We start from the raw sequence: 12,214 nt of genomic DNA on the forward strand, positions 1-12,214 counted from the left end.
ATTGTCCATCCTATTTCACGAAGAGGTTGAGATTAGTCACGTTCCCTTTTCCTCTTTTTTTTTTTTCACGTAACTTCTTTTGCCAATTGAATTTTCTGAATTGAAAATTCTTTTATTCAATTGGCTTTCGAGTTCGTCTTTTTTTTTTCACGTAACTTCTTTTGCCAATTGAATTTTCTGAATTGAAAATTCTTTTATTCAATTGGCTTTTGAGTTCGTCTTTTTTTTTCACGTAACTTGCCAATTGAATTTTCTGAATTGAAAATTCTTTTATTCAATTGGCTTTCGAGTTCGTCTTGGTTTGCCTTCTACAATGGCCTTGGGATGTTGCTTTCTTCTCTTTTTGTTTGATTTAATCCAATTTAACTGTAGAAGTAGAATCATCATCCCTATTTGATATCCTCTCTCCATTGGGAGAAGTTTTTATGGGATTTCTGGTATCCATAGAAACTGTATTCCAACTTCTTTTTTACATGCTTGCATCTTATTCATGTCAAGAGGTTGTCCGACCATCTTGTTGATCATCCGCCATTATCAAGGATTGAGCTCCAGGTCCCCGGCAACGGCGCCAATGTTCCGGGGCTTACCTAAAACCGGACGGTGGTTGGACTTGTTTGAGGCCCAAGCGCTGGAGGAGTGTGGTCTCCGACTTGGTTTACGTCTGGGAGCCGCCTCCGAGTTGTGTGTGAGAGAGAATGGGGGTGGTACCTGCAAAGACACTCCGATGCCTAAGTCAGCATGGGGTTAAGCAGGTTTAAAATGTATTGGAACTTGGCGATACCTGAAGAGTGTCAGGATATTTATAGTGGTAATCCAATAACCACCGTTGGAGTAGTGCCACCTTTTTAGGTGGATAACCGTCCCTTTATCTAGGGATTGTTGAGATATGCCTTCTAGAAGTGGGTTGAGAGATTTTAGGGGCAGTTACTTATTTGAATAAGTGTTACCTGCCAACTATCTCTTGAGCCCGACTTCTTTGGAAAGAAGTCCGTGTTGAGTCCGACCTCTTCTAAAGAGGTCGGTGAATAACGAAGGCCAATCTTTGGATTGGGCCTTTTGGCGTATTTGGACCTGGGCCATAGCGTTGGGTCAGGGTAGGAACAACTGGTAATGACCTAATTACAAAATTAAAAATAGTATAAGAACCTAATTAATAAAAATATAATTATAAATTTGATAAAATTATAAAAAATAACAAAATAACTAAATTTTTTAAATATTAAATCTAAAAGTTTATATTTTAAATTAAATTATTTAAAGTTTAATTTTTTTTTACTTAAATTTTAGATATTTTTATTGTTTTAATTTCTAATATTTTTATATTATTTTCCTTTCAAACATCGTTTTTTTTAAATTAGTTAACTGAAGTAATATTGACTTTCTAAATTTCTTATTATATATAACTTATAAAATACATATTTTATTATTTTAAATACTGAAAGCCAAAATGTTTTATCAGGGTGTTAGATATTTTTTATCTTTAATAATTTGATATTTCATGTTAAAGATACATTAAAATTAGTGATTAGTATAAAATGTATATTAGAATATAAAATATAAAATAAATATTAAAAATAATATTTTTAATATAAATATGTAAAATTATTGTAGACTATTTTAACTCAACCTAACATAAGTTCTGAAGTGTTTGTGCTGCTGCCTCTCCAAGCTTTCAACACTGAGAATCTGCGTCGCCGCACCGTTCACAGTTCACACCCTCTGCAAGTCGCCGTCTGCCTCTCCGGAGTCCTCCCTCTCTCCGCCTCGCGACTCTCATCGTCGCGTCGCCCCTCTTCTTCAGTAGAATAGAAGAGAGGCGGCAAGAGCAAAATCCTCGAAAACAAACCTCACCGTCTTCAAACTTCACTTTCTGTGTGTTTGTGCATCTAAGAAGCGAAAATGGCGACCCGAGATGGCGGCATGAAGTCAACGTCGATAAACGGCGTGAAGATGTACACAATAGCTTCCCAGCAACCCTCACTCGCTTCCTGGCTCCCCACTAAGAAGCAGAAATCACATCGCAACGTCAAAAGTACTTCCCCCTTTTTATTTTCTCTATTCCTATTTTCCACTGTTACGTTTGCATTGTTCTTTTTGTTCATCACTTTATTTATTTACTTGTTTGCTAGGTTACACGCAGAATGTGCAATTGATCGAGGATTTGAGGTTCACAACTGCAACCACCAAGATTAAGGCAACTCCTGATGGCGAGTATATCATAGCTTCAGGTACTTCAAATTCATGCTTATGTGTGTGTGCGTTAATAATTAGTAATGATGATTAAGTGACAAGGAGGAAAAATTTGTGAAGTGTGATACGGAAAAATTAGTCATTGATTATTCATGGATTATTGCACCAAGTACTGCAAATAGCAGTTTGAGCAAGTAAAACATGTCTAAAGACCATGGTTAGTTCTCTTTAGAGAGGATGTTGCGAAGGAGCACTTACAAATTCAAAACTAGGACCGTTAGGAATTTGATTTTATTGTGGGTAAACTATTTTAAAGCAACTTGCGCCTTGAGAAAAAAAATGGACAGCAGTTGCAACTTGCAATTGTTATCAATCATGTGGGGGGAAGATGATAGGATATTAGCATATCGGTGAGATCTCTTGAGATTTCATAAATGACATGATGGTGTAGGAAAAGTGGCATGAAAAGATAGGTAATTAGGTATTAATTTCAAAGTTTGGCACTCATGGTTATTCAATATTGAAGGTATATATCCACCACAAGTAAAAGTATACGAGGTACGGGAGCTAGGATTGAAGTTTGAAAGGCATTTGGATTCAGAGATTATTGATTTTCAGGTACTGAAACTATCTTTAGTTTAAAGAAGAAAGTGGTTAGCAACCTGATTGTTTTTGGCTTAGTTTTTTGTTATGTGTTTTAAACTGTCCTCTTTTGCATATTGATTTGTTGCTTGAGTTTACCTGCATATTTTCTCAATTTGTTATTTTAGTAATTGAATAATTTTGCTTATGCAGGTTCTAACAGATGACTATTCGAAACTAGCATTTTTATGTGCTGACCGCTCTGTTTGTCTACATGCAAAATATGGAAAACATTACAGTTTGCGAATACCAAGGTTTTATTCCCCTTTGCACTAAAATATAATGATGAATTCTTTAGGTGCCTAGCATTTTGGGTTATAGAAATGTATACTTTTGGTGACTGAATGGTAATTTATCCTTCAATAAAGAAATATGTACTGACAATTAAACTTGGATGTTAGCATTAATTGATCAGTCTATTGCTTAATGCAGTCTGTTTAAGATTCATGCCACCGCAAACGGAACTTTCACATTTTGTTGGACACATTGGTAAAAGGAAAAAACGGAGCTTCTTCAATTGAAACTCTCCTTGCCATCCAAAATAAACTATATTATGTTTGTTCTGCTTTAGCTAATCACCTTACTTAAAAGGATCAAACCAAATGTTCCTTCAATATTTCCATTTGATTTTCGATGTGCTTTACCACTTGGTTAATGATTTGGAAAATCTGTTTCTTGTTATACTGTTTGGCTTAGCTAATTACGTTGATTCTTGAATCTTGAGTTGTTAGCACGAATATGCAAAAGCAGCTTTCCTTGCATTTGTCTGTATTTTTCATATATTTCTGGTTCATTTACGTGATCAGCTGCAGTTGACCCTCTGGTTAAATGTAGCATGATATTTCTACTTCACTCGATCCTAGTAAGTCTTCTATAATTATAATCGAAATTCATGAGTTTGATTACATGCCTTGATGTTCTTGTTTGACAGAATGGGAAGGGATATTACATATGACAGCTGGTCTTGTGATTTGCTTTGTGCTGCCTCTTCCCCAGAATTGTACAGAATTAACTTAGAGCAGGTATTCAAGCTTTAATTTTTTGTTTCAAAGGCATCACTAGTGTCATGAATATTGATTGTTTTCGTATTGGTTGAACTTTGTGAACGAAATCTGAAGGTGCAAACTTTAAATTATATTCTCACGGTACTCTTTGGAATTTGGAGTGGAATTCCTATATTTGGTATAAACATCATGTTTTGTTCTGTATTTCGTTTGGTGTATTTCTTGCAAAAAATAGGGGCAACACTTGTTTTTACTTGTCTTACTTATAGATCTACCTTTCTTTACATGTCAGGGGCGATTTCTTTCCTCCCTCAATACACAATCCCCTGCATTGAATGTGGTTTCAAGAAGGTATTTAGTGGAACTTAAATACTGAGTGGCTTTATTTCCTTTCATTTATAAGAGCATTGTATCATACGCTTGTATGAATAAGTGTAACTAAAATTGTATCTGAAATTCTGAATTTGCAAATTTAGCAAGCTTCATGGACTAGTTGCCTGTGGTGGTGAAGATGGTGCTGTCGAATGCTTTGACATGCGTGTGAGATCTTCAGTTGGCAGAATTGATGCAGTCGGACCTAGTGGCGATGTTGATCAGGTAGTAGAACATGTGGAGGCATTCAAATTGTCTGTCTATCTGAGAAGATGATATTTATTATTTACTATTTTGGATGTGCCAAAGCCTTTGGTGCAAGGCAAATATCATTGACCAACATATGATATGTTTGATTTGTTAGCCACTTATTCATTTTTTTTCATGTTTCAAATGGTCGGAAATATGTATCATTCTCCCTTTTCTCAATGTTGTACCCGAGGTTGTAGATTGTGTTGCTTAACTGACATCTTCATTCGGCAACATTTCTGTATCTGTAGGGGGTCACTGCATTGGAGTTTGATGGAGATGGTGGTTTCTTAATGGCTGTTGGAAGTAGTGCAGGAAAGGTGTGATCCTATTTTACTAATATCAGAAACCAAACACTTATGTTGCTTATATGATAAAACTTATTTGGTTTGTAGAATATGTCATCTTATTAGTGAATAAGTGGAAAATGGTCATATTTGATGCAACATGGGATTTTGTGGCAAGGCTGTATTTGGTATTGCATATACCTAGAAGTGATACAAAATTAAGTGTAAGAAAAACAAGTGAATGGTCTTCCTTAGAAATTACACTGTAACATTTTGCCCGTCCCTCAATCTAGGGCATGACGAACTTGTACTGTGAATAATTCATTGGCACAGTTTCCTTGTTCTGAAGTTTAAGCTAGTTTCAGATGCAAAGTTAATAATTTAAAAAAAGAAAGGAAAGAAAGAAAAGAAAGAAAAAGTTATGTCGTGTTTGATGCCTGGTTTAACAGTAATTTGCTTGGACATAATTGTCTCTTAGTAGACATAGTTTATTTAGACAGTACAAACTTGTCATGGGAGCATTGAAGACCGGAATAATCTTTTGTGTTTCTTCTCTGTTATTTATAAGGATAGACCTTAGTAGTTAGTACCTTTACCTTAAAAAGAGATCTTATATGCGGTGGGGAATGCAAGTTCTCTTTTGCTGAACTGGGTCTGCAGGTGCAACCTTTCTTTCCCTTGAATATGAAATTATGGATTTTGTTTACATTTAATATCGCATATGCAGGTTCTCATCTACGACCTTCGCTCATCCCATCCAATACGAATACAGGATCATATGTAAGCCAACATCCTTGTTCCAGAGATTTATGTTTGTATTAACATATATACTTCGTAACTAATGGTTGCTTAAAATTTGTCTCACAGGTATGGCAGTCCCATATTGGATATTAAGTGGCATCGGACTCTTAACTATGAACAATCTATGTTGATTACCAGCGATGATCACGTTGTTAGAATATGGGATCCTGAAACGGTAGATAAGATCTGTCATTCCTGCTATTATAATTTCATATTAACATTTCTATGCTTACCATATTGTCATCCATAGCATGTATCAAATACTGACAGCTGAGCCAGCTTTTATATCAGTGAGAGGAGAAAAACAGAGAAAATTTTGCCCAAAAAAAAAATGAAAAGCACAAACCATATGAAACTTCCGCAAAAAAATAACTCATCTTGATGGAACTTAAAAAATTAGGAGCAAGGAACAAGAATCGCAACTAAAAACCAGTATATCTTAGGCTAAATATAATGCAACAAAATTGCCCTAAAGCCATGGCAACTTATGCCTTAAGCCCTCTATATTTGCCATAGAAATGGCGAGTACACTAACATTTCTATGCTCACTCGTTGATGTCTCGTGTACATGTATGATCTATTCTTTAGACGAGCCCTGTATGATTTCCTACACATTTTAGTAATGACTGAATTCAGGTATGTTCATCAACATTGGTTGTCACTTGTCATATGATTGGTTATGAAATGGTTTCAGGGAGAAGGCATGACCAGCATTGAGCCTACAGGTGGAAAAATCAATGATGTATGTACATTTCCTGGCAGTGGTTTGATCTTGCTGGCCTTGGACAGTAGCCAAATACCATCTTACTTCATACCATCCCTTGGACCTGCTCCTAAGTGGTGTTCCTCTATAGAAAATTTCACAGTATGTGTTAACTATTTTATTTGATTATAGGATTAGCTAGTCTATTACTTGTTTTGACATTTGAACTATTTTTACAGGAGGAGCTAGACACAGGTGGACAGACAACTATCTATGATCATTACAAATTTTTGACAAAGGAAGAGCTTGAGAGATTAAATTTGACAAACCTGATTGGGACTAATTTGCTTAGAGCCTATATGCATGGGTACTTCATTAATTATGCATTATACAAAAAGGTGAGTTTTGCTGATACTTTTTTATACATACTTCTGAATTGGTGTAATGCTGATGTTGTATTGCTAGATGCTCTGGATTCTGTTTCCGTGCTTTCATATGATTTATTAACATTTTTGTAGGCTAAAGCACTAGCGGATCCTTTTGAATATGAAGCTTACATTGAACAACAGAAGAGAGAGAAGATGGAGGCTGAACGTGCCTCTCGAATTACGGTTGATTCCTTCACTCATAATTGATTTCTTTTCATATTTAAGTAGCTAAGATTGATTAAATGATATAGACTGGAATACTAATCCATGGTCTTGCCTAAATTGTTAACCTTGCAGATAAGGAAAAAATTACCCAAAATTAATCGGAAACTTGCAGCACGCCTCCTCAAAAGTGAAGAAGCTGAAAATGAGAACAGAGATGCTGGTGATGATGAAAATAAAAAGTCATCCAAGAAAAAGAAAGGGATTATCATGGAAGATCTTCAAGACGAGCGATTTAAAGCGATATTTACAAACAAGGTACTACAATCAGAAATATACCAGTTGTTATTAGTCCTTTAACAAATAGGCTGAGATAAATTAAAGCTCATACCTTGTAACGATAAATATTTATTTTTGGATGCACTGTAAATTTAGATGCCTGTAAGTTAAATTTCATTAATGTACGTGAGAGCACTAATGGGACATTTGGCTTATGCATAGAGTTTGTTTTATTAATTCTCCACTTTGAACATGATATTTCCTCTTTCAGACAGTTACTCATGCTACTTTTATTTCAGGAATACGAGATTAAGGAGACCTCAGATGAATATCTGGCTTTACATCCCGTAGGTGGTTCTAAGAAGCAACCTTCCTTGCTAGAAGAGCATTTTGAACCTGCTGAGTCGGATGATGATCAAAGTGAAAGTGAGACTGATGTATCAGCATCATCAGAAGATGAACTTTCGAAACCTCGGGTACCAAGGTAAAGAATCTATTACCAATTTGCAGAGGCTCTTATCAATCAGGATTTGGTGCTTTCTATCCAGTTATTATAATAAAAGAGTCTAGTTTTCATCATCTATGAAATCAAGTTCTTTACCCTATTGGCTGCCTGTTTATGGAACATGCCAATTCCTTTATGTTTTTTTTTTTATTCTTTGTTGATTCTTAATTACTGAGATAATTTTCCTTATATGCACAGAATGTATGAAGTTAAGAATGAGCAGCACGCAGAGGCGTTCTGGAGTCAGAAGTCACTTGCTGGTGAGGAATCACTTCCTATGGGGGATAGAGTGGCAGCTCTCAAAGATCAACAATATTCTCGTAGTGTACCGAATGGTGTTAAGCAGGGTCCAGGAGGATCGCGGGAAATAACTTTCACAGCGAGAAGCAAAGCCAAGTACAGAGAAGACGACGAGGATCAAGAAAAGCCACACCAGAAAAGGAGAGGAGTTCAGTCTTTGGGACTTAAGCCGCCAAGAGGAGGAGGCTTTCGCGGTAGAGGGAATAGAGGGAACCGTGGCAATGGCAGAAGAGGACGGAGATAATGCCCTTTCACTCTCTTAAAGTATAATATCATTTGATTCTTTAAATATGATTTTGCTTCATTTTTCTTTTTCATTAAAAATGTTTAGGCTGGGTGGAGGGATGGAATTAGTCTTAAGTTCTAATGTTGCTTAACTTTTATAGTCCACTCGCCATTTCTATGGCACATATAAAGGGCTTAAGGCACTAATTGGCATGGCTTTAGGGCATTTTTGTTGTATTATATTTCATTTATTACGTGCTTAATGGAATTAACGACAGTAATTAGAATGGCCATTTTAAAGTTTTACTGGACTAAAATTGAAAGAAAAATTTATATATGGATTAAGAACTTATTTATGCATATAACATATATGGTGAAAGTGTTATCCTATTTTGTTATTAGATCTACCATGATATTGGACATAAAATCTCAATGAGTTCATTGCAGTCTTTTAAGGAGATGTTTGGCAACTTTCAAAATCTACATATATACAATAAAACAGAAACGGTTATGTAAGAAACGAATTAATTTCTTCGTCAACAGTTTAGTTTCACACATGAAAATTAATTCAAAATTACAAAAAGAAATAGGTATCAGCATCGAAAGGTGGTGTTTCCAGGCATTGCGTTTTGGTTGTTGGCGGCATGGGTGCATGGTGGTAGTCATCGGCAATGGTTGATCGTTGTTGAACGGGTAGCTAGTGACCGTGGGGCAAGAGGTGGTTGCTAGTGGTGGTAGTTGCTGGAAAGGCAGTGGTTGCCAATGCTAAGTAGTTGTTGGTGGTTGTAAGGGTAGGTAGGTCATCGGTAGTCGTCGACAACTAGCAGTGGTTGTTGGTGGGGATGGTGGTTGCCAGGTATCGTCGGTGGTCATATATCGGCAACAAGTAGTGGTTGTAGTTTTGGTGGTTAGCAGTAGCAAAAGGAAGTAAAATAAAGTAGAGAGAAAATTGGGCTTAATTAAATCTAATGAAAATTCCTTAATCTATTTGTGAAGTAAACAAATAATAATATGAAAAGACTAGGTATCAAGCGGATTTTGGGCCAAACACTTTCTTAGCATTGTTCATGTGTGTATATTGAAATGATTTTGAGTTTCTTTTTATGTGTTTAATGTTATTCCCAAGTCAAGTTTTTATATTGTACAAAAAAAAAAAATTAATTAAATTTATGTAATTTAAACCTTTCTACGAAAGTTTTAGTTTAAAAAAAAAATATGTAATTAGGTTTCTAAGCTCTTTGAAAGAAATAATTAGAAAAAGAATATAATCCATTCCCATTTCTAATGAAGTAGTACTAATTTTTTTTTTACCACATGATTATGTATTATTAGTTCTTTAACTAGAATATATATATTTTTTCAATTGATGTTGTTAAATGTGACATTTTACTCGGTAACATCTTCTCTTTATACATATTAAAAAAATGTAAAATGATGGAAAATATACTTAATAATAGCATCGATAGAGAGGATTCAATATTTTTTAGTTAAGAAGCAGAGGAATGAATTTGCCTGGCTATGCTGAAACAAAAGGAATCCTTACTAACTTACAAGCATGTCAAATTTTGAGACAACACCTTCCATTTCACTTTCCCAATAACACTTTTCTTTTTCTATGCTCCCTCATTAATCAATACATACAGGAGAATACTATGTATGCCATATGTTCTTTTCTTCTTCCCTATGCTTTCTCTCTTTCTCCTTCCTTTTTTATTTTAATTATATTTTCTTCCCCTATAGTCTTGCTTGTAGGATTCTATACTAATAATACTGTACCATTCTTCTCTTCCGGCATTAAAGGAATTTCCAACAAAGGTAACAATTAATACCATTCAGACCCTAATGCTTCTAAGTATATTAGTAGTATGCTTTGGAGTAGCATCTTTTAATTAATATTTGCATGCTATCACGTTTTCTTGTAGGATTGGATTAGATAATATTTTTAATATATAATTATTTAGTTACATAATTAGTAATTAGTTGGCAATGAGTAATGCCTACCACTTGTGTTGTGTTTGTAATTAATTACTGTTATTGATCATATCAATGTGTTATTGTTTTTTCTTCTTATGGATTTTTATATTATATTAGTATTTCATATTGTTCTAGCTAGACAAGCAAATCGGTTGCTTATCATTTGCGAATCTGATTCTGGTGAATTTAAAAATGGTAATTATTTCATTAAGTATGTAATAAGTATCATTCATTTTATGTTAACATATAATAAAAATAAACTAATCTCAAGATATTTAATTTATTTACTAGAAAAGTTTTTACTGAATATATTAAAAAATGAAAATAATTAGAACTGTTTAGATTTGTTTGTCTAGAAAAAGAACATTTTGCATTTTTATATAGAGCACGTGATAGGTCGTGTTGTGCATCAATTGATATATATTAACTAAAATATGATTTATTATATATATATTTGCATCTTACTTTGTATCTATTAATAGCTTTTAAAGAACATCTTCCCTTTCCTTTTCTAGTTGGGAGAGTATGTAATTTATATTGTGATGGGTATAAAGTTTCATTTGATAGATATAATACGGTATACCTTAATGGTCATTAAAAATAATTATATTAATTAACTATAAAAAAAGTAATAGTATTTTTAACAATTAATAATTGTATAAAAATGTTTAAATAAACATATTTTTGGCAGTCTCCTAATTTTCATAAAAAAACATTTAATATTTTTTATTATAGTCAATAATTATTTGAAAAAAATTATTTTATAAATAAATATTTAATTTGATCTTTAAAAAAGTTTTATCAGACACTTTAATTTCTAACAAAATTTTATTATTCAAAAGTCTTCAAAAACTATTCTCTTTAGACACGTCTGTTTTTCTGTCATTTTGAAGGAGACTAATTTATCTTATATTAATATTTTTGGGATCTAATTATTTTATAATAAAATTTATTAAAAAAATTTTATTTGACACGAATATTAAAAATTTAATTAAAAGCGATGGAGGACTCCAACGAAAATAAATCTCATAGATTTCTAAAAAAATAAAAGGTTCGATCTAATTTTTCTGAAAACCAATTTAAGTATTTACTCTAATTGTTTACAAGAACTATGTTACATTACAAAAACAAAAAAAATAGTCATCAAATAAGACATTCTTATAAAATACGTATTAAATAATATATACATTTATATACAAATATATAATAATGATTATGTTTTTGTGCACATAATTTTTTGTTGTTTGCAAATATTTTTGGCAATTACTTTATTGTAAAAAAATAAAAAAAGACTAGCAACACTTTTACTATCTAAAGTTTATCAAATCATTCCTAATTTCTAAAGTTTAATTAAAAATGGGCACATGTAAAATTACTTTAGGAGATTTAATTTGTAAAAATCAGTAATCACAAAAACCTTAAACTCCTTTTTCTTCATAGATATATTACCTTTAATAAGTAGTTGTATCCAAAAGAGGATGTAGATTGGGAAGAGATATAATAAGGTGTATGGTAGTGTGCTTTTTTCCTACAAAACAAAGAACTTGCAAGTGGGCCCCACATGGCGGTGGATGGATCTATTTGCATTCTCTGGGAATCATTTTTCTTGACAGTGACGCATCCTATGCTCCTGCTGCCAACCGCACACAAACCTTTTTTCTTCTTTTCTTTCACTAACTTAGTTGTAAAAGCCTTAAAAGGTTATAATCTTCATTGAAAATTGTGCTTTAATCCTTCTTTTCTATTTAGCTAATTACAATAATTATCTATGTAGGTCTAAATCTCTAAATTTCATATAGTGGTTCATGTGTCCACTTTTATTTTATTTTATTTTTATTTTTAATGTATGACCTGTATTTCACATTTAGACATTTATTCCTTTTTATCATTGAATCTTACTATTATCATGTATATAACATCAACTTTAATTTATTTAATGTGAAACTAATTAAAGTGATGATAGATAACTTGAAAAATATTTTTATTCATTATTGAAGTATTTCGTGTCAAACAATGATTAATCATTCATTAACTTGTAAACACTTTAATAGATACAATTATTAGTTTACAAATTTAAAATTTTAAAATTATTT

General features: G+C 33.0%; 1 protein-coding gene across 1 annotated transcript; it reads left to right on the forward strand.

The window, feature by feature from the left end:
- The first annotated feature begins 1,616 nt into the window (after positions 1–1,616).
- Positions 1,617–8,440, forward strand: LOC112711508 (uncharacterized). The gene is made up of 16 exons (XM_025764182.3): positions 1,617–2,032; positions 2,130–2,228; positions 2,717–2,808; positions 2,986–3,086; positions 3,764–3,854; positions 4,129–4,187; positions 4,313–4,433; positions 4,709–4,777; positions 5,472–5,524; positions 5,612–5,720; positions 6,240–6,410; positions 6,488–6,646; positions 6,767–6,859; positions 6,974–7,156; positions 7,417–7,601; positions 7,821–8,440. Exons 1-16 carry the CDS (start codon positions 1,900–1,902, stop codon positions 8,164–8,166), a joined length of 2,064 nt encoding a protein of 687 aa, XP_025619967.1. The 5' UTR covers positions 1,617–1,899; the 3' UTR covers positions 8,167–8,440.
- The last annotated feature ends 3,774 nt before the right edge of the window (positions 8,441–12,214 follow it).

Source organism: Arachis hypogaea, chromosome 9 (genome assembly GCF_003086295.3).
Source record: "Arachis hypogaea cultivar Tifrunner chromosome 9, arahy.Tifrunner.gnm2.J5K5, whole genome shotgun sequence".
Taxonomy (NCBI): domain Eukaryota; kingdom Viridiplantae; phylum Streptophyta; class Magnoliopsida; order Fabales; family Fabaceae; genus Arachis; species Arachis hypogaea.

Bases quoted from the DNA above. Each gene is read 5' to 3' on its own strand.
- LOC112711508 (XM_025764182.3), top strand. From the start codon at position 1,900: ATGGCGACCCGAGATGGCGGCATGAAGTCAACGTCGATAAACGGCGTG. The intron at 4,434-4,708 runs GTAGTAGAACAT...CTGTATCTGTAG, and splicing joins CTAGTGGCGATGTTGATCAG to GGGGTCACTGCATTGGAGTT. The intron at 6,411-6,487 runs GTATGTGTTAAC...CTATTTTTACAG, and splicing joins CCTCTATAGAAAATTTCACA to GAGGAGCTAGACACAGGTGG.